Source organism: Bactrocera dorsalis, chromosome 2 (genome assembly GCF_023373825.1).
Source record: "Bactrocera dorsalis isolate Fly_Bdor chromosome 2, ASM2337382v1, whole genome shotgun sequence".
Lineage (NCBI taxonomy): Eukaryota > Metazoa > Arthropoda > Insecta > Diptera > Tephritidae > Bactrocera > Bactrocera dorsalis.
The window spans coordinates 38579259-38603198 of NC_064304.1; the positions used below are offsets into that span (position 1 = coordinate 38579259).

The window sequence follows — 23940 nt, forward strand, 5'->3', positions numbered from 1 at the left end:
CAGTGCTTGCCCTGCGATAAGCAAGCGCCTTGCACTGCACTCCAGCCGCACTTCATTCACTCATACATATATATATGTACATATGCATATGTATATATACATACATATGTGTGTCCAAAATAATAAGTATTTCTGTGTATAACGGCACATAAGTACGCTTTAAATTTATGCCTTCTGAAGTCCGTGCGCGCCAACTTAAGAACAACAGAAATCAAATTCCCGACTCTGATTCTGACTTTGCATGCAAATGTGTTGGTGTGTGCTTTTTGATTGGAGCAATGCATTTGCCTGTGATATCACAAACACATATGGAGTGCAATTTCATTTAATTTATACATTAAATCTTATAGAAATACCGGATTCGCAGCCAGTCCATAATGTGTGCGCATGTCTGTCGGCGTGGTCAACTATTTATTTGGACTCTCTCGTGGATTTGCCATAATAAGATAATCTATACAAATTTAATGCATACAAATAAGCATTAAATTTGTATAGATTATCTTATTATGGCTGTGTGGGAATTGTAAACAATTAAAATTAGTTTGGAATTACGGTAATTAAGTGTATAATTTAATTAACAACAACAATGCAATTATTATATTTCAGCTTTTCTTTGCAAATTTTGCATTAGTTTAACCATGAACAGGATATATTTAGTGTGCCATGAAGTTTTTAGCACCAAGTAGGAATCGTTGGACATAGAGAGGCTATAGAGGATATTCAGGCATACATTATATGAATCATCGCGACGAGCTAAATCAATTGAGCAATATACGTCAGTCTTTCCGTCTGTATACGAGAGCACACGCCTCTTCTCCACAATAAGCTGCTCAATTGTGGGAACCGCCGATATCGACCACAATAAGATATAGCTGTCGTAAGAAAGGAACGATCAAACTCAAGTTCTTGTATGGAAAACTTATTTATTTGACAAGACATTCACACGCACCTAATCAATCATATAGAGTAAAGTGAGCCGGATGTTCGAAAACCTTGATATTAGTTATATGGGGTCTTGGACATGTTTTGACTCAAATTTATCTATTTTTTAGGGACAAAGATGCACTGTTATGAGTAAAATACATCCTGAAATTATCATGATAACTCAAATATTGGCCGATATATGCGGTACAAAGTCAGCCGGAAGTTAAAAAACGTTTATGTTAAGTTATGTGGAGGCCAAGGGAAGTATTAATCCGATTTAACCCATTTTTGACATAAAGACATATTATTATAAGAGAAACATTACCCCTTAATTTCAGTTATATATATCACATATTGACCCACATTTTCGACCAAGAGTCAACTATAGGTACCGGGGTCTAAATATTCGGTACCTAGGGGCTTGCACAGTTTTCATTGGATTTTTCGTCAAAACGTGTCCTACTTTAAGAGAATTATTACTGCAAAATTCTATTGCGTTATATTAATTTCTTTATCTTATATTATTTTCTTATTTGTGTACTGAAAAGTGTAAGAATCAAATAGAATTTTAAATTGTGTTACATGAAAAGTAGGGGTGGTTGTAGTCTTATTTTACCTTTTTTCACACTGTAACATAGAACTGTTAGGAAAATGATATATGCTAAATTTTGTCGAAATAGGTTGATCGGGCCCCGAGATACGGGATTTCACCAAAAAGTGGGCGGTGCCAAGACCTTCGTCTAATTTTCACGCCGACTCCCATAAACTCTCTCATACCATCTCGGTGGTAAAACTTAATGCCTCTGACGTGTTTAGTTATGGATTTATTGCCCTTTTAGTACTTTTTAACAGTACCGTTATATGCGGAGTGAGCGGGGTTATCTTCCGATTTCATCCATTTTTACGCTGGCGGTAGGTGTTCTTATAAGATTTGTACGCAGCAATTTTGGTTGTTATACCTTCAGTTATTTCGGAGATATGCACATTGAGGATATTAGAAGGCCACGCCCACTTCTTCAAAAAATGTTGCCAAAGAGTACCCCTCTGCCACTGTGATCCCCTACACCAAATTACAACTTTATACCTTCATTTATTGCTTAGTTATGGCACTTTATGTGATTTCGTTTAATGTCGATTTGTGGCCATCGCAGTTGTCCGATTACGCCCATCTACGAACTTAAAATTTTTTGTATTAAGAAAACTGCATACGAAGTTTCATCAAGATATCTCAATTTTTACTGAAGTTACAGCTTGCACGGACGGACGGACATACAGACAGTCAACCGAATTTCAACTTTTCTCGTCAGCCTGATCATTTATATATATGTATATGTATATACATATATATATATATAACCCTCTATCCATCTCGATTAGTTTTAGGTGAGCGAAACTATAATACTCTGTAGCAACTGGTTGCAAGAGTATAAAAGTCTTACTATTATTTGGCCACAGTAGTATATAAAGGGTGATTTTTTAAGAGCTTGATAACTTTTTAAAAAAAAAAAACGCATAAAATTTGCAAAATCTCATCGGTTCTTTATTTGAAACGTTAGATTGGTTCATGACATTTACTTTTTGAAGATAATTTCATTTAAATGTTGACCGTGGCTGCGTCTTAGGTGGTCCATTCGGAAAGTCCAATTTTGGGCAACTTTTTCGAGCATTTCGGCCGGAATAGCCCGAATTTCTTCGGAAATGTTGTCTTCCAAAGCTGGAATAGTTGCTGGCTTATTTCTGTAGACTTTAGACTTGACGTAGCCCCACAAAAAATAGTCTAAAGGCGTTAAATCGCATGATCTTGGTGGCCAACTTACGGGTCCATTTCTTGAGATGAATTGTTGTCCGAAGTTTTCCCTCAAAATGGCCATAGAATCGCGAGCTGTGTGGCATGTAGCGCCATCTTGTTGAAACCACATGTCAACCAAGTTCAGTTCTTCCATTTTTGGCAACAAAAAGTTTGTTAGCATCGAACGATAGCGATCGCCATTCACCGTAACGTTGCGTCCAACAGCATCTTTGAAAAAATACGGTCCAATGATTCCACCAGCGTACAAACCACACCAAACAGTGCATTTTTCGGGATGCATGGGCAGTTCTTGAACGGCTTCTGGTTGCTCTTCACCCCAAATGCGGCAATTTTGCTTATTTACGTAGCCATTCAACCAGAAATGAGCCTCATCGCTGAACAAAATTTGTCGATAAACACATTTCGAACCGAACACTGATTTTGGTAATAAAATTCAATGATTTGCAAGCGTTGCTCGTTAGTAAGTCTATTCATGATGAAATGTCAAAGCATACTGAGCATCTTTCTCTTTGACACCATGTCTAGGGTAAGTAATATGCTATAATTGTGATCAACAAAGGGACTAAAGGGACTCTCTCATACTATAAGATAATTAATCTACTAAGCTAAGGTACTAAGCTACATGATAGGTTGATGAGGAGAGTACCACTGCTAAAATCCGAATCCTCAATCTATTTTCTGTGGCATTCCAGATTTAAGTGTCGGAAAACTAGCAGAAAAAGTAGAACTAATTTTTACTCGAGATTTGTATTGTAACAATTATGGTTTCACTCACTCTCTCTATCTCTCTTTCTCTTCTATCTCTTTCTCTCTTTTCTTTCTATTTCTCTCACTAATTTCCGAAAGTAAAACCCTTTTGGAGGTAATTGGTGTCTTTAGTGCTAGTTTGGGAGAACAAAACTGCTTATGAAAACAACAGAAATTTGGATTTAGATGCTCGCTCATTCACGAGTATGCCACGAGCATACTTCTTTACATAGCAAGAATGTTTTAGTAATGAAGTCACAGCTGGAAGATAAGCAAGCCGAAAAAATGAATTACTTGCACTTGTAGTGGTGTGTGCGTGAGTGTAAAGTTGCGACATACATATGTATATACAAGGATGTATGTATATATATGTCTGTATGTATATTTATATTTGGTGGAGCGAATGTGTCGCCGATCACGAGCGAGCATAACGCGATAAGTATGCATCGCTACACGAAGCGAAGCAGTGCTCCAGTCACAACCCGTGCAGTAAAGTCGTACGTAAAGCACGCGTTCGCGCTGCTGACAAACGACGAGTCGACGAAGCGTTGCAGCGAAAAAAGTTCAACGGTGATTTATGCGCTTTGACAATGATTAATTTCAACTTGCTGCAAACCGAGCCACTTTTATGTTAAACTTTGCATTTTTCGGTGACTTTTTTATTGGTCATTTTGTTCTTGCACTCGCTCCCTCGCGCCGCGTCGCCCTTCGCTGCTCCTGTTTTTTGGCATCTTAGGTCTTACTCGCTCACACATTCACACATTACAGCATTGCATTAGTTTTGGCGCTGTTCCGGCATTGATGGCTCGCTATCCTTTGATATCGGAGAAATTCGTGCGCTTGGAAGTTCGCTTCGCAATTCTAAGAAGTTGAAAGTTGAAGCATCAAAATGCTAAAATGAAAAGTGAAGTCAACATGCAGCGTTGTGGCCTCGTACGCTGCGAACGCGTAGCTCGTGGCATGAGTGAGTGGTGGTAAGTATGCGCGGCTCTTGCTATCTATTGAGGCCAGCCTGGATAATTCAGCATCAAAAAAATAGACAGTGGAGGTAAAGGAACGGTAGCTTGACGCAGCTTTGCGTAAGATCTCTGCGCCACAGAAGGGTATTTGCTATTTTCAAGTTTTGGCATAATATAACATCTGATAGGCAGTTAGACAGCTGAGTGATTTTTTATGCATGAGCACATATGCAAGAGTAGGAGTGAATTGAGTGAGGAATGAACCCTGTAGGAAAAGGTTAGACAAATGTGAACCTTAATTTAATAAGATTTTAATGAGCGCTTCAAACTAGCAGCTGCTTTGCCACTATTTGGCCCAGTTTATATTTTAAATTCTCTTCGTCAACCCTCGAAGATTTTTGGCAACCACGCGCTACATTAGTTGTGGAAAAGCATGCATACCGGGTTCACCACTTTATTGACTGACTTAATACAAAACAATAATAATATGAGGAGTGAATGTGTCAGTTAGTAACATGAAAAAATCAAGGACTGAGTGAGTAAGTGAACTTATATTAGAGTCAAATGCTTGAAGGCGAAAGCATTTTCCGGCTGGGTCCATACATATAGTATACCTACATTTAAGTATATTGGATTGAATTAGAAGGGAGCTTCGTCTTTGTTGAAGACGTTGGTATAATTATAGTCCTTTATGGCACATTCAATGGACGTTTCAAATAACGTATGCATCTATTTGTCAATCATTGCTTACATCCATAGGCTTACTTTCATTATGATGCCATATTCCTTATCGTCGTTCCATCTAAGTATTTCTGTGAGTAGCGCTTTCTCATGTTTGTTGACCAGCGCCTGCTATGAACTAGAACTCAAGAAGCCAGTGCTGTTCACTCGTTTATATTACAACGTGTGCGGGGCGAGGGTGTCCGCTTTGGCTTTTTGGTTTTGCCGTTGTCAGCGGTTCTGTTATGGTTGGTAGACTCAACAATTTCATAGTTGTCATATCACTAATGGTTATAAGATACAGATCTTTTAAAGAGGGGTCGAAAATGTAATAAATGGGATTCACAGAGCTATTGTGTACCCTTAGAGCCAACTGCAGCATCAGCCTTTATAAATGTATATATCAGCTATCTTTTGTGCTGTAGTTGAGGTTTTGAATCGCTCAACGCTCAAGTCATTTTTTCGTATGACAATTGCAGCTCACTTGTTGCTTGGTGGCTAATCTGCGGATTTATTTTAAGACTTAGATTAGATTAGATTGATAGATGAGGAATGCACCGCGACCTTAGGTCTGTTGTGCCCTCTCCTAAATCACAAAGACTCACTTAGCCCCAGCACATTGATGAAGTCCAGCTAGTGAGGCGATTTAAGACTTAAGGTAAGTTAATTATCGACATCACAATCGACTTTATATAGCGGTTCGAGAGGTCTCTCTAAGACCGTTGGAACTGAGACACTTTTACGCAGCCAACAGAAAGACAGCGATTCTTACCTCCTTAGAGATTATCCACTCTAAGAAATTAATTTAAGATTTAATTGCCGTAAATCCTACTTTCAAACAGAGATCATGGAAATTGGAGAACGCGCCTAATGGAGTAGAAAAGTCATTACATTTTTGTGGAAAAGGGCAGTCAATTTGTATTGATCTTCGGTCATAAAGGTCCAAACAAGGCAGGGACGAAAGGTTGCATTGTGCTTCTGTGGTAAGTATTAAATATAGAAGCTTTTTCGCGACAGCAATGTGTGGAGGATGTAGCCATGTGTAGAAGTTCACACAGCTGAGGAAAGTTTTCTGAACTCCATATGGCTCAAGTAGCTCACGACTTCCGGACTTAGACCAAATATCCTCTGGGTAGCCAAAGAACATCCATTTGAAGGCAAGCCAAAGTGATCCAAACGTCGGCTATAACCGTGAAAGCGGTGTCTACGCCAGTTAAGAGGAAGATTTGTGGAAGACCACCAAATTTTGTTGAGGGATTTTTAAAGATGAAGTCAAGAAAACCAACGATTTTGTTAGCCTACAAACAGTTGAGTTAAAAATTTCGCGGTTGGTTAGCCAATTCTTCAACTTTTTTATTTTAAGTTGGAGGGGTGGGTCGCATTATAAATTAAAGAAATTTAATTAAACAAACAAAAATTAATTTATAAAAGTAACTGAACCCAGAGGGCTCTTGCATTTTTATCTACGAGTCGTGTGCACATCTAATTTTTATCACATCCATCGGAATACTGAAATCAAATTGCAATCACTTTCTACATTTCCACTTCGAAATATTTCATTGCCATGCATACCGTTCCCACCTCAACTCAGTAACAACACTTATCATAATATTTCGAAATTCACCACACTTTTCGGAGTATTCATATGCGCAGCGCGCAGACTCCAACAATTCAACAAAATCTGCTAGCCCGAACTCTTATACTCGCATGTTCCACTGCCAAGTAACCATAAGTTCACTGGATTTCTTTGAATTCCATGCCGTTTCATTCCTTATCGTCGACTCGTTTCCCAGTCGCTCGCTTTGTTGTTCGCTCTCTTTTCGGGGCCGCCTGGCAGCTATGCGTTTGCACCTTCGTACTCGTATTTGCACCTTTTTGTGCACGAATCCCGGCTGTCGACGTAGTCTAGGTCAGTAGTACCAGCATACGATTCGTGTGACGTTGTTCGGCTGGCCAAGTCGCCGCCGCACCACATCGGTTATAGCACCACAATGCCAACCGTCCACCCCCACTCCTGACACTCCACAGTTTATTGTACTCGAGGTAGTTTATTGTCGGTGGTTTTGTTGCTGTTCCGCATACAAAGCGGGCATGCGACTATGGTGGGGCAAGGTGTTTTGCAGTGTGCGCTGCCGGACAAATGAATTACTGTTGAGCCAACAATGATGTGTTTATGTGTCTGTGGATGTGTTGTCACGATTTGTTGGACAGCTGCGTCTTGTCCGGCTTGTCTGGGGCATGTTTTATTTGTGAGAGTGGGTGAGTGTTGTTGTGTGCGTGTGTGGTGAGGCAAATGATGCTTTCCAACCGATTAAAGGAACTTTACTAAACTTATTTGATTTTTAATTTCTTTTTGTGGTCGCCGGGTGTGACATTTATTGACAGCTGTTTATGAAATGAAATTGATAGGCAAATATTGGATCTAACCACTCAACATAGGCATGTATGTGGTTGTGAAAACAATGTAGGTTAGCCCATTTGAATATATAAATGGCTGCTCAGAATACATAATATAAAATCAACAGTTTTTCGGTGTACTGACAGACTTACTTGTAGTATTTGCTGTGTTGTTCCTGTTTGATGGAAGTATATCACAATTTTAATTGAAGGCCAGGAAACGAGCTGTTTCGGCATGTTCGGGCCATAAAAAATGCCGTTTTAGACAACATGATTTCGGTAGACATGCAAAGTGGTGGTCAGGCTCTAGTTGGGTCTATTTCCATGCAAGACGTGTGTTGTAAATATCAGAATCTAATCGGAAAAAGTAAGCTTTTAATGTGTTATAATATCCAAGACTTTCTTTTGCAGGGTTTTCAATGGCTTTGGATAGGAACTCGAGCTTTCTGTCTACTGTAGATGGTTGTTTAAGTAAATAGCAATGCAAGGCCTATTCTTTTTTGGAATTATGTTAGATTTTATTCTATTAAAGGCTCTTTTCTCGGCGATTCTAATGATGCATAATTTCTGTATTTTTTTCAGTCTCTCTGATATCCTTTCGGTAATATCTTACTTATACAGGGTTTGTGCGGAAAGTGATAGGACTGATTTTATTCCGCCGCGACTGTACTTCAGACCGTTCGCGCACTGACTCGATTCGGTAGAGGGCGTTCCTAGCTAACGAACGAGCGACTGATCAGTTATTTCCGAGAACCTGGAGAGTCAGGACAAACATTTTCGCTCGACGAGTTTCTGTAAGTGGCGCAAGCCGAAAATGCAGCGTACATAAGAGTAGAGGTACGCAATTAAATTCTGTGTGAAACTCGGTAAAATTGGCGACTGAGACGTTTGATATGATGCAAGCTTACCCATAGAGTGATCATGGACTCATGGATTTTTGAGTATGATCCCGAGACTAAGAGGCAATCTTCCGAGTGGCACACGCCGGCGTCTCCTCGCCCAAAATAGGGAAGAATGAGCAAATGAAAAGTGAAAACGATTTTTCATTGTCTTTTTGAACTTACAGCGTCGTCCTCCATAAATTTGTTCTTCCTGCACTAACCATCAACGTCAAGTTTTACGTGGAAGTTCTCAAGAGACTGAAACAAAGGGTCAATCGGGTCTGACAAAACATCATAGCCGATTGGAAGTTACACCACGACAACGCCTCGGCTCACACTGCCTTTCTAACCAATGGCAGCATCCCAGCCCAGATGTGGCCCCTCCGGTTTTTTTTCCTTGCCTGAAAAGGCCGATGAAAGGGGATCCAAGCAGTATGCATCTCGGCTCTTTTGAAGAATGTCTTCCGTGACGCCTTCAATGCATGGAAATCGCGCTGGCAGTGCTGTATCAACGCAGAAGGAGCCTATTTGAAAGAATTGTAACGACTGGTTCAATAAATTTTTCTTTCCGGACAAACCTTGTATGTACAAAGATTCGATTTGGAAATGTTGAGCTTCCTCTACCTTAGAGGTTTTGGCTTTACTTGAAATAATTTGCAAAATTTGTTCGGTTTTATGAAATTTAGTCTCTTTTTGCATCTGTTGGACGAGCAATTCCTTATGCCTTAACTGTATAACTTGCTGGATAGCTTTGTCTTGAGCTTAACAGGCAATACTGTGTCAATTTTCGGCAATACGAGCCTGGATCCGAAGAATCACCAAGAGTTCAATTAGATCAAAGTTTGATGAGATTGGCTTCGACACATTTATTTAATAAAAGCAAATCACCAAACCGCATATGTAACTTTTTTTTTACAAACTCAGACCACTTCGTGTCAAAGGATACTGCAGCAGCAGAGTTTAGAGCGCAGTAAAAGTTGCTCACTGAACCACCAACTCGCCCTTCATTCTTCTGATCTCACAATGAAAAACGGCGCTTTTTGTCAGAGAAGGAACGGTTCTTTGTCGGTGGTCTCTGCCGCGGATGAGTCAAACAATTATACTTTGGAATACTGGATTTGGAGTCAAAGGCAGTTCTTCTCTATCAGCTTATGTAGATCGAGTTAGCTATGGTCTGCTTCGGAATCTCTCTTGTTTATACATGAGTAGCAACTGTGGTCTCACTCGATTTGAGTGATATTGGGAGAACTTTCGAATTCAGAAATCACAACAACCTTAAAAATCAAATCTATTTGCCTGCTCTTGTCCAAACCAAAAACGAAATTTTCGCATATCCGCCACATTGTGGCTGTAACACGAGTCATTCACGCTGATGGTGCTTCACAGTTATATATTTTACCGCTATGCTGCAGATAAACACACTAATGCTAATTAAATTTAAGTGAAATAACCAACAAAATGATGAGTTCAAAAAAGAGGCCACCAAAAAATATACGCACAATAACAATAATACACTGTTACACTGAATACCGTTGAATTTCCCTATATTTACTTAGTCTATCACCTTTTACGCTGTCACGGTGCACCTGCAGCGACCTGAAGCAACAATTTGAGATGTAAGTCAAGGCATTTCCAGCAACGAGTTGCATCTTCGGTTACACTCACCGCCAACTCATGCTTGTGCCATCAACTATTAACTATCTATTCATTGCCGTGCACCAAATTAAATGTGAGCACATAAAATGGCCGGCGCTTTTGAGGTGAATTTGGGCAGCGGAGGACGGGGGTAAGCACACTCCGCGGCCAGCGACTTCAAAAACTTGCATCCGAAGTTATAATTAATTCAAGAGTAAACGGCGCGAAGTGTTTTTGGCACTCGGTTATATAAGAAAAAGAATAAAACAACAAAAACAACAGGGATAGCGACAGCGACAACAACAGTAGCGACAGCTGAAAATAGCGGCGCTCAACACAGGAAGCAGCACACTGACGCAAAGAGGCACAAATACGACATGGCATAGCGACAGCTGCTGGCTGCCGGCCGCTGGGCACGCGAACGCTATCAATTACCATCGAGCGGAGCTAATGGCCACAGAGTGCTCGAGTGCGCGATGGAGGAAGCGATGATGCAAGTGGACTGAAGTGCTAACTGGTTGTTGTCATTGTTGTTGTTGCTGTTGTTGTTGTTGTTGATGAAGTCGCTGTTATTGTTGTTTTCGTCGTCATGTTCTGTTTTTCTGGTTGTCGTTATTGTCGTTGCTGTCACTATTGTTGTTGTTGTTTTCATGCTCGTTGTTGTTGTTCTTGTCGTTATGTAATGTGCTCACCAAAGTAAGCGTGAATATCAAATTAAGCAGAACAACACCACCAACAACAGCAACAACAACTCGGACAACCCAAAGTACACGGTCATTTGGCTCAGGTACGCGAAGTGACGCTGAAGCTGAAAGCTTTCGGTTGACATTTTACGCTGAAAGATAAATAAATTTGTTTACCTTCGCGGTTTATGTGAGTTAAGCGAATTGTTGTTGATCGAACAAGTACGTGTGTGTGTGTGTGTGGGTGTGCGTGTAGTGTTGTCATGTCGTTGTACGCGCAAACAAAGTATGGCGGCTCGGTGTTTTATTTCTTCGATACTTCGACTGTTTACATTCAATTTCAGCCAAATTAATGTTGAAAGGTTAAAAGGCTTGTTGCACGCACACAAACACATGCACACGCGCCCGCGTCCATTTATAGCAGTCACTTAAGTCAGCATGGACAACAAGCGCTTCGGTAAGTTTATTAGCTGCGATATTGCATTGTTGTTATTGGTATTTGTTATCGTGTGAGTGTGTGCGGCGTGTCTTTGCAGCTATTATTTATGCCTTTAAGTGTCTCGCAATATCCTGGCATGTGTCTTGGTGATTTTTTTGGGTCCATTAAATTGAAGTGGCGCTGTAATCTACGAAACTTCTTTGAATATTTTTGTATTCACTTTAATTTAAGGCAATTAAAATTGTCTTAAGTTAAGTTGAACCGACTTCGTTATTCTGCGGGGCACAAATATGTAATTGCTGAAGTAATTAAGTTAAGAATAAAGTGGAGTGTAATAAGGTAATATAATATTAATTACTCCATAAACGTGTTTTGTCATTCACATACGACCCCTGTATGGTTTGTCCGGAAAATAACAGGACTGAGTCGATTTAAAAAAAATTTCAAAATTGACTCCTCCTGCATCGAAGCAGTGCTGCCAGCGCGATTTGCAAGCATTGAAAGCTGCACGGAAGGCATTCTTCTGAAAAGCCTTAAGAGCCGAGGTGTATGCTGCTTGGAATCCCTCTATCGTCTTAAAATGCTTGCCTTTCATCGGCCTTTGCCGGCTTTGTCTTTGCTAAAGCAACATCTGGGTAAGCCTGCTTGATCATATCGAACGTCTCTGTCACAGATTTACGAGTTTCACAAATGAACAAACGAACGCTGCATTTTCGGCATGCACCACTCATAGAAACACGTCGCGCGAAAATGTTTGTCCTGACTCTCCAGGTGCTCGGAAATAACTGACCAGTCGCTCGTTCGTTAGCTAGGAACACCCTCTACAGAATCCTATCGGAGCGCGCACGCTCCGAAGTACAGTCGCGGCGGAATAAAATTAGTCATATTACTTTCCGGACAAACCATGTATAGAGCATTCAAAGATGAAGGAAATAGAAGTAAACACTTCTTGACTAACTTATTAAGAGAACTTTTTATAGCTTTTTAAATAAAACTTGTCATACCTATATATGTTTTATAGATTGTAAGCAAATTTAGAAAGCAAGCCAAGCCGAAATTGAATTTGTTTGAATTTTCGAACAAGGGGCGGGCTTGCTAGCTAGCGAGTACTGCACTGAAAGCTTAAAGACATTGATTTGCATTAAACGGAAAATATTTTGCTAAATCTTTTCAATATGGAAAAAAGATGTTTAATGAAGTCCCTTATCTTTATTTGAATCTATTGGTTTTTATGATAGCTATATATTATAGTTGCTCAGCTCCATCAATATGTTCGGAGTTTGTCGCATTGTCTTGGAAACAATATATTACAAAGTTTTAGAAATATTAATTTAACAAAGGTTACACATCATTCATCTATAATACAAAAATTCACGTAAAGAATATGTTTCTCGCGATTCGCTCAACTTATGGTTTACATAATCGGCCTACTGAGCGTATTATTCGCAATACTATCACCCATCCTGAGAACCAGCATTCATTATTGGATAATATTCGACCGAATAGACCAGATAATTTCACGTTTTGCGCCGGTCGATTGGCTACCAAAATCATGTGATGTAACAGCGATAGACTCTTTCTTGTGGGGATATGTAAAGTCTAAAGTCTATGTGGACAAGCTCGCTTCGATGCAGGCCTTGGAGCATAAAATCACACGTGTTATCAGTCGAAATGCTCGAATGAGTCATCGCACTCAACGTATGGACCATCCGCTACATAGCCGCGGGCAACATTTGAAAGGGATAATCTTCAAAAACTTAATGCCAAAATATGTTCTTTCGAATGTTAGTAAACGTTCCCCATTAAATTTGAAGTTCCTGGGGTTTTTCTTTAAAATAGTAGGGAACTTTAAATTGGATCTCTTTTTGTTTCTGAATCTGTTTGAAGGTAGGAACTCACATTTTCGATGAATATTCAGTATATGTATGTATTAGGTCTACAACTTTGCTTTCTCCGTTTTTTGTAAATTAAGGCTTTATTGTATAAAAACGGTTACAAAAATGTTATTCAAAATATTGGCCGTCGCTAGCTACTACTTTTGACCATCTTTCTGGCAGCATGTGTATTCCGTGACGAAAGAACTCCTCATCTTTCGAGTCGATCCAAATATCAATCCAATTTTGGACTTCTTCATTAGAACTAAAGTGCTCGTTAGCTAGACCGTGTGCCATCGACCGAAACAAGTGGTAGTCAGATGGAGCAACGTCTGGCGAATACAGCAGGTGGGGTAAGATCTCCCATTTCAGCGTCTCCAAATATTTTTTGACCACCTTTGCGACGTGAGGCCGAGCATTGTCATGTTGGAGAATGACTTTATCGTGTCTTTCCTCGTACTGTGACCGTTTTTCTTTTAGTGGTCGGCTCAAACGCAACGCAATTGCGTTTGGTATCGATCTCCTGTGATGGTTTCATTTGGTTTTAGCAGCTCATAATATATCACCCCCAGCTGGTCCCACCAAGTGCAGAGCATTTCCTTGGTGCCGTGAATTTTCGGTTTTGTGGTCGAGGGGGAGGCATGTCCAGGCTTTCCCCATGACTTTTTTCGCTTATGATTATCGTAGTGGACCCATTTTTCGTCGCCAGTTACAGTGCGATGTAAAAATGCCTTTTGGTTGTGCCTTTGAAGTAGCTGTTCACATGCAAAGAAGCGCCGTTCGACATCTCTTGGTTTCAAGTCGTAAGGAACCCAGTTTCCTTGTTTCTGAATCATCCCCCTGGCTTTGGGGCGTTTTGAAACGGTTTGCTGTGTCACTTGCAACGATTCGGCCAATTCCTCGAGGGTTTGAAACGCAACTTGGTCGAGTCATGCTTCCAATTCAGCATCTTCGAAAATCTTCTCCCTTCCACCACCATGCCGGTCTTCGACTTCATAATCACCATTCTTAAAACGTTGAAACCATTCGCGACATGTTCTTTTACTTAGGACAGCCTAACCATACGTATCCGAAAGCATTCGATGAGCCACAGCCGCACTCTTCTTGGAATTAAAAAAGAAAAGCAAAATTTCCCGCAATTGTCGAGAATTCGGCACATTCGGTGACATTTTCAGTTGAGAATAAGTTTGGGATGCAAATAGATCTGTACAAATATTTTGTTGGGTTAATGTTCACAAATGTCAAAGATCGATATAAAACGATTTAATCGATTTAATGGACCAGTGCTTGACCCTAGAGACATCTATCGGAAAACAGCGGAAGCAAAGTTGTAGTCCTAATATATGTGTAAATTCACAAGGGGATATAACCTCTCGCATTTTTTTAAATCAACTTGATGGTGGCCCTCTCATATATAAAGAATATATCGCGCAAATCCGTTCACCCAGTCTGCAGCAGCGTTAGTTTAATTAATTTGGAGGCTCATACTAAAATCTAGAAGTAACTAAGTCAAACAACAGCAATAACAAAAAGATAAATAAATAAATATGAACACAATTTAGCTTAAATTTTAAGTTTTATTTCATATTTTCACTACAAATTCTACTTATAATTTTTTTTACATATTTTAATGATAATATTTCATATAGATACGGTCACAATTTTAACATAAGATGTTCTTTTATTTACTTATTATTTTATTTATTTTAGGCTTTATAATTTCTGTCAACTTTCATGAAAGTACTAATTTACTTAACAAGGGTCTTACTTCAACTACTTAGCGCATAACTATAAATTATATTTATTAATTAGTTATGTAATTATATAAATATCTAATTTCATATGTATGTACATACATACATATATATTTTTGTTATACTAAAACATTAATTCGATTCTGCGTTAACGAGGAAAATTAAATATTTTTGCCATTAAGCGCCTTAAGTAATTTATATACTTCTACAAAATAATCTCAACAAAGAATTTATAGATACAAAATTTCATTTTTCTTACGCATTTACAGTTATCGTAGTTAAAAACAGTACTTTTTGGCGGGGAAAAAAAGACAACTACAAAAAGTAAGCTTAATAACGGCTTACTATAGGCTAACTGTCAACACATTATATGCTTAATTGTTTGTTTATTTGGATTTGCCTCATTGTTCTTATTTCCCTTAGCGACTAGTGTGTATAAATGTGTGTTTGGGTTTCAGTATGTCAGTGCTTCTAATAATACTTGAAAGGTCATCAATCAAAGGGACGCGACTGTAAGGCAGCAACAACAGTATATGTTGTATATACATACTATATATATGTGTGTTTGTTTGTATATATCGCTGCAGTCATCTGAAGTCAGTGATTTCACTTTCCACAGCGTCCGCTTTGTGCCCTCAGTCAAAGGACAATTCGACAATCCAGTGGCGAGCAAAGCAAATTAGCGGCATCAGAGCGCATCAGTGGTCAATGCGCGGCACTTATCGGCACAAAGCGTACGCACAAATCAGTCAGTGGGTCTGTAAGGCTTAAAGGCGACCGATGGGAAATTGTGTGACAAGCGCCTAGAAGTAGGCAAGCAAGACTTTCAACTCACTGCACACGCACATCTGTGCTTATGCGCTTGTAGATATATATATATATATATGTGCTTGCGTGTGTATATGCGTGTGAGAGCTTCATTAGTCTGCGCTTTCGCATTTTCCATCATCTTCGCGAAATCGTAAGCCTTAATTAAAGAAGCACGTTCGGCGTTAATTGGCTGCTGCTGCATTAAAAACTTTTAACTTGCATTGCCTGCGGCGCATTTTGCGGCAAATAAGCGGGAGGATAAGTGGGAGGCAGAAGAAAGTGAATATCTCGCACGCGCTGCCACATTTCACTTTCTTTCGCTTTTTAAAGTAAGGTTAATATAGAATTTCTTATATTGGTATATGTATACGCATATATGTATATGTATGTATATATATATATATACTTATATATTTATAAATATTAAAGCTTTTATTATACTTTTTTCTACGCACAAATATTATTTATTTGTATGTTGTCATTAAATTCTTACAAACATAAATCCATGCTTATATATAGTATATATGTATAAGTATATGTATACATAGACATATTTATTTACTTCTTTCGCCCAAATCGCCGGATGTGCGGCGAAAGTTGGCGTTAAGCGACATAATTTATCATTACACTCGCCAGTCCACAGTGTGTCCCGCCGCAGAAGCGTCACTTCGCAGTCCTTTCGCTTATTACTCATACGCCCTGTTGTGCGCGCAGTTCTCGTCGTCAGCGCCGTTGCAGGTAATTCACAGGCCAGTGGTCGAGGTGCGTGCGCATGATGTACGCCTTGGCGGCGGCAAATCCGATGAGTAATTCTGATATCTCTCCGAGCAGTGTATGGCCTGCAAGGGATGCAAAAACAAAAGCAACAATATGAACAATGCATCAGCAAGTAAATACAAATATTAAATCGCCTTGTTGGTTATGAATAAAATAAATGACTGTATTAAATGCTTTTGTGTGGTGATGTGTGTTGGTTTTTGTTGTTTTTTATTTTTTGTTGTTGCTGTTAACTGCTTACGATTAACGAAATTTGATGGGTAAATGGCGTAGCCTTTATTATGTGCATTTTTTCCTCTGCACATATGTGTGTGTGTGTGTGTGCTCGCCACTTCCGGCACCGCTATATTTGATTAATGATGTGTCAAAAGGCGGACAGTCGACGCACAAACACGCATACAAACACGCATACAAACACCCACATGTGTATGTTATGCAAGTATATTTAAATAATAGCAATAATAGCTGAGACACAAAAATGTTTTTACATATATTTAAATACGCAAATATACAACTTTTTACATATACAGGGTGAGAAGAAAGTCTTTAAAAGTTTCAAAGTCCAAAAGCAGTATATGGCAATTCAATGACGTTATTAAAGTGTTCTTCAGATAAATCGCAACGATTAGTGCCTCTTCATGAAAAGTATGGAGGAATGAATCACATCCTTAAAGTATCTGAGTCATTCTAAAATAAGCTAGCAAACAAACGGAACTGATTGAAATGCTTTACTGAGGCCCTATGTCCCAGTGGAAGATACAGAAATGATGATGATTTACTAAAAATATTCATTAGCTTAAGTTAGACTCAATTTTTGAGCTGATCTCCGCCGACAAATATCTCTGAGAACCCATTTCGATAATGGAAAAAGTCTTAACTATAGATTATGGCTCACTTAACTCTAAAAAAAATTTGTAGACCCTATCAAAAGTCTGTTAATGCTAATTAATTTTCATTCCAGCCAAATGAGTTGAACTAGGATATGACATCCAAAATGTTTCAACCTCAGTTGAGCGGTCGTTGAATTGTCAAGAATGAAGAGTGTAGATATTACTACTTCGTTGTTTCCCATTAATATCACTCAATAATAGCGATTACACAAAGTTAAAGAAACAATACACCTGCAACAGTACACTGTATGCTGTTCGGGAAACCTTTAAGCAAAATGTGCTAGCCAAAGAAAGGTACACCCTACTCTAGAGCCTTTATGTATCTATTACTAATGCTTAATCCAATTTTCCATACACTTCTTATAAGCCTCGGCTGGGATGGCCTTCAGTGCCTTCGCCGAAAAAAAAATTTCCAAGGTGTCAAATATGGAAAACTTCTTGCCTGAGCGATGATTCTTAATTCGTGCTTGATCAAAAGATCAACCACAATCATGCTAGAATCTGTCGGCAAATTATACATAGATTCATGAGTTTTGTGCCCATTTATCGGACCGTCTCAAAATAGTTGTGTAGTATTCCTTATTCTTAGCTTGGCACCGTGGAACGAGCTCATGGTGTAGCACTCCACAGTTATCAAAGAAAACGATCTTTTCAATTTTTGGCTTACTTTGACGAAGTTTCTAGATGCTATTTGCTAGATTGTTATATTCATAATATCTCTTTTGTGACGTCCTTTGAGCAAAATATTCACGATTTTTGTACGAATTTAACATTGAAACGCTTCATGCCCAAAACATTATTGAAAAGATAAGAGATGTTGTGATCCTTTGCTATCTCTCTGGTGCAAATACGCCGATATTCAAGCACTGTTCCTTGGTATTATCATCATTAACAGAGATGCATGGATGGCTCGCATAAGAAGAGGAGGAGAGTCGAAGTGCTATAAATACCAAAGGCGGGCAAAAGCTCTCATACAAGTTCAAAGGATTTCAGACCAATTATTATTTTTTCACTCCTCTTAAAAACGTTGAAAAGAGATGCACATAAGAAGCAAGTTACACCTAGAAAAGCTGGCTATACACTCGTAGTCTTCCCAGCCATAGAAGGTGGATTCAGCCTAAGATCATACTGAGCGCACTTAAGGATTTGAGCACCTCTGAGCCTCTTGGAAAATTACTAGACCACACATTCATGAAAAGATCAATGATTTCTAGACGAGCGGCTTCAATCATATGCAGATCTGTTCAAGGAGGTACACTTTAAGAAAGCGTGTTATCTCCACTTCTTCGGGTCTTAACCATGGACAAAATGTTGGTAGATCTAGGCAAGTAGGTGTATATGCGGATTATATGGCAGCTTCGGTTAGGGGTAAATTCCCAAATAATCTCGCTAACTTTATGCAGTCAATATTAAGTGACATTCATCGATTGGCAATATCGCGCAGTCTACACTTAAATGCTAGGAAGACAGAGCTTTCATTGGTCACTAGGAAGCAAATAATCTTAAAAATTATACCACCATTATTACTGGCACCAGGCTAACAATAGGAGAAGCTACTTGGGACTTTTTTATATAGGAAGCTTTCATGGAAACCAAGGTAAATAAGGCAGCTACAGCACTTTACACATGTGAAAGGATGGTATGGATCAAATGGGGTTTAACACATCGAGTAACGCATTGGCTCTACACGGTAGTATTGAGACTGAATATTACATACGGTATGTTGGTATGGTGATCTATAATGGCAAATAAATACGTGGTAAGGCGTAGGGAAAGCATGCAAAGATCAGGCAGTATATGCATCAGTTGAGCGCCTGTTAATAAGTGACAATAAGTGTAAATAAGTTCCCACTTCTACATGATATAATACGACAACAGAGTGAGGGGATTTTAGTCTCAGTGAGGTGCGTGGTCAGACAGCCATATCTGCTGCTATACTTGTAAATACAATTTTTTAATATTTTGGAAATTTGAGAGTAGCAAGGTATCGTCAAATATGCCACCTAGGATGGATGAGACTTTAAATGAAATAAAAAAAATTTCGAACCGATTGCTTAGCCAAGAACGTTGATAGATGATGAATACTCACTAATTTCGGTTTTTATATTTGTACCCTTTACCGAAGTCTAGTGGAGTGGAAGTTCATTTCGGGACTAATTTCATACTCATGTCTCATGAATATGCTTACTCAGTTTGATAGTTTGTTCTACAATTCTAAAGAGTCTAATTAACCAGAAGGTAAGCAGTTGAGTTTAAAAGCAGAGCTTCCACTGTGTGTAAGTAGACACAAATATAAACAAAACAGCCAAAAAAGTTCAGTAACTGATAGGACGGTTAGTATATATTACAAAAACCGGTTTCTGTATTTTCGAATTTCGCTGATTTTGTTCTGGGGCCCTATTCTGTAAACTTGATTAAAAAAAAAATTTACTCAAAATCGGATTTTTTGTATTCGGTAAAACGATTATCGTATTTTCAATCCTATTTTCAAATAAAATATTCGTTAGCTTTTGAGTTATAGAAAGAAAAATAGAAGTATTTAATCTGGTACAGGATGGTGCAACTTTCGAATAGAATACATTTTCAATTGGAAATATTGCATAGGGTCTCTGATTAAGTAGAATGTAGATATTTTTTATTTTCGAATAAAATGCGTTTAAATATTCTAAAATTCATAGAAATGTTCTTTGATAAGCTTTTTTATATAGACAAATAGACTCTAAGGTTTTGAAATAATTTGGCTCGAAATAGAGTAACAAACGGTCTCTGAGGTAACGAATTGATTATCGCGGTTATCTCTGATGTAATATTTTTTATTTACTTGACTTTTCGGAAGGCAAATATTTTACATGATACCTAAGTTGTGACCATTTTTTTGGTAGTCTCTAGTATAATCTTGGCTTTAGATGACTGTTACGGATTCTCTAACATACTCTCTGCGAACTCTGCATTGTTGGATGCTTCGAGAAAAAAACGCAACTCAATACCAATTTGCTTATCAGTTTAAAATTACTGCAAGCAAACAAAACATCTGCACCAAACGGATATCCCTAATGTAATTGTTGTTTTTATTATTGCTGCTGTTTTTGCTTTATTTGGTTAATTGGTTTTGATATTCAATTAATTTTGTGGGTTTGGCATATTTCCACTGGACCGGGCATTGTTATTTAATAATTTCGCTGATTCAGTTAGTCAAAACAACAACAAATTCGACAACAATAATGTGAATTTATAAGCTTTAAATAACCACAAACAAATATTTAGCAGCAGCATGATTGCAACCACTCATATTGGTCATCATTTGTGTTCTGATTATGCCAAAGCGTTGCCATTTTGTTTGTTTTCTTTCCTCTTGCTGTCGACGTGCTGATTTTCACTTTATTTGTTGTTGTTTGCTAAATGTTATTTACATTTCGTGCGGATATAATGTTCTATTTGTCTAAATGCATATAAACATATAGACATACATATACATATGTGTGTGCATACGAGTATGTAGTTGGATATAATATGAGGTTTAGTCGGTACAGGGTGATTCATTGATTCGATGATTTTCGAAGAAAGATTATACCTAAAGAGTTCGGTAATTATTACTTGAGTTGCTTTATCGATATGTATTGCCTATCGAAGGCCGAGATGACGCCATAAAAATAGTGCATAACTAAACTATCTAAATCTGTAATGTTTTAAAAAAAAATATTTTGAAACGATGTGCCGTCAAAGCGATATTAAGTTAGGTAAATAAACATATTTCTCTTGATACCACAAATAATCCTACTGGGACAGCTACAAGCGTCTGTTCGTTATATGCCCAATGCCCAGAACTCATAGGTAAATCGGCCTTTGGGATCTTGCCACTCACATAGCGGTCACCCCTCTAGAGCTTGTCTCACTGGTGTTATTAACTGGCCGCGCATATTGTTTTATAACCAAACTTTTATAAACAATAAATGCTGTTGTTGTTGTACTAGCACATTTATTGATCTTCGAACTGGGTTATGCAAGTATGTATTGTGTTTGCGTCTATTTATAATTATGTAAAATTTGCTTTGCGCTAAGATTTCTATGCAGAGGTTTCAACTACTGTAGAAAGCTGCTCATAGAAATAGATACCGTTGGAATTATTCCTCACTTAAATTTATTTGGAATCGCCTAATTGGTAAATAATTTATTGGCAGCAATGAAAATTCTCATTATAACTCAATTTTCTGAATATCCGATGTGTTTGTCTATTCATTAGTAATATATTGATATATTCTGGCGAGAATAGGCATAATTGCAGATAACTAATTAAAAATTAAGAGGAAATTAACTACATATGTATATAGGGCTGCAAGAGTGTTATTATATTGAATGGTAAACCGGATGGAGTCATGTGTAGAAGTTCACGCGAGTGACGAAAGTTCTGGAGTGGCCAGAAACGATTCTTTTACATATGACTCAAGTAGCTCACGACTTCCGGTCTTTGACCAAGTATCCTCTGGGTAGCCTAAGAATATCCGTTCGAAGGCGTGCTAAAGTGAGAAGGCGAAATATCCCCTACATAGAGTTGTGCGCTGGGTTTGGGACCCGCCACGTAAAAAAACACCCCCAATGAAAGGTAACAACCAGCATCGGATGAGAGACCCCCCTTTTGATGACGACCATGGAAAACTAAATAATGACTACGATGGTAATTTCACTCATAATGAAGACCGCCTTGCCTAAACACCAATACTTGATTATAAGAAACTTCGAGAATACCAAAATATGTTTTGATTTATTTCCAAGTTCTCAAAGTATAGTAAATGCAAAATAAGGAGATACCCAGAGACTATTTCTGTATACGAATTTTATGCTAAAATCGAGTTGCGAATTTTGTTAGACAATACTGCATCGAGAATTTTGGAGGAATTCAAAGGAATGTAGTCGAATCAATAACGAGTGACGGGTGTAGTAGTAGACAAGCCCATAGATGGAGGTAGAGGATCGATGATGTTGAGGCTGGAAAATTTGTTTCAAAGCCAAAATTGGCTTCCGAAATTACAGGACTTAATGAAAACCTTTATCCATCGTTATGCTACTATACTTCAATCTATTACCGCGGGGTACAAAATTAGTTAGGACAAATTTAATGAACATGCCCACGTTACTGCTAGGGAATTACTGTGCTATGTGTGCTATAGGATGTAGTCGCCCGTTGCCCATATTTTACTATATATTTCAAATATTTTTATAGATTATTGGTAAAACTTTCATAGAGGTACCTCAAGGGGAAGTCTCTATGACCGCGGCTTCATACAAGCTAAACCATGGCATAAGAACTCGACAATCATTATTCGACGAAATCGTGAATCTAGATCAATTATTTTCATATATCTACATCACCAAGTCACATATATAGTATGTTTGTAGTTCCGACAATACAAGTAAAGGGTGATTTTTTAAGAGCTTGATAACTTTTTTAAAAAAAAAAACGCATAAAATTTGCAAAATCTCATCGGTTCTTTATTTGAAACGTTAGATTGGTTCATGACATTTACTTTTTGAAGATAATTTCATTTAAATGTTGACCGCGGCTGCGTCTTAGGTGGTCCATTCGGAAAGTCCAATTTTGGGCAACTTTTTCGAGCATTTCGGCCGGAATAGCCCGAATTTCTTCGGAAATGTTGTCTTCCAAAGCTGGAATAGTTGCTGGCTTATTTCTGTAGACTTTAGACTTGACGTAGCCCCACAAAAAATAGTCTAAAGGCGTTAAATCGCATGATCTTGGTGGCCAACTTACGGGTCCATTTCTTGAGATGAATTGTTGTCCGAAGTTTTCCCTCAAAATGGCCATAGAATCGCGAGCTGTGTGGCATGTAGCGCCATCTTGTTGAAACCACATGTCAACCAAGTTCAGTTCTTCCATTTTTGGCAACAAAAAGTTTGTTAGCATCGAACGATAGCGATCGCCATTCACCGTAACGTTGCGTCCAACAGCATCTTTGAAAAAATACGGTCCAATGATTCCACCAGCGTACAAACCACACCAAACAGTGCATTTTTCGGGATGCATGGGCAGTTCTTGAACGGCTTCTGGTTGCTCTTCACCCCAAATGCGGCAATTTTGCTTATTTACGTAGCCATTCAACCAGAAATGAGCCTCATCGCTGAACAAAACACGCGCGCGAAACACATTTCGAACCGAACACTGATTTTGGTAATAAAATTCAATGATTTGCAAGCGTTGCTCGTTAGTAAGTCTATTCATGATGAAATGTCAAAGCATACTGAGCATCTTTCTCTTTGACACCATGTCTGAAATCCCACGTGATCTGTCAAATACTAATGCATGAAAATCCTAACCTCAAAAAAATCACCCTTTATATCGATTTACTTTCAGTAAATTATCATCCACATAAAGCAGCAGTTTATGTAGAATAAGAAGAAATGTTAACTTCGGTTGCATATCACAAATACAAAAGTTTCCTTACAAGAACTGTGATCGGTCAGTTAAGATGGCAACTATATCTTATAGTGACTCGATCAGAATTCACAATTCACAGATTTCACAATGTCTAACAACCTACCTAGGCCTTCAAATCTGAGCTACATATATAATATATTTGTCGATTAAATATATGAAAGTGTCCAGATGAAAATAAATTCCCTCTTTTCC

General features: G+C 38.4%; 1 protein-coding gene across 5 annotated transcripts in view; it reads right to left on the reverse strand.

The window, feature by feature from the left end:
• Positions 1-14636: 14636 nt before the first annotated feature.
• The window catches only part of LOC105226379 (allatostatin-A receptor), a 42525-nt gene continuing 33221 nt past the window's right edge, over positions 14637-23940 (reverse strand). For all 5 annotated transcript variants that reach the window (XM_049450378.1, XM_049450377.1, XM_029550250.2 and 2 more), the window contains exon 5: positions 14637-16472. In XM_049450378.1, coding sequence (XP_049306335.1) covers positions 16377-16472 — 96 coding nt within the window. In that variant the 3' untranslated portion in view covers positions 14637-16376. The remainder of the gene's footprint in view (positions 16473-23940) is intronic.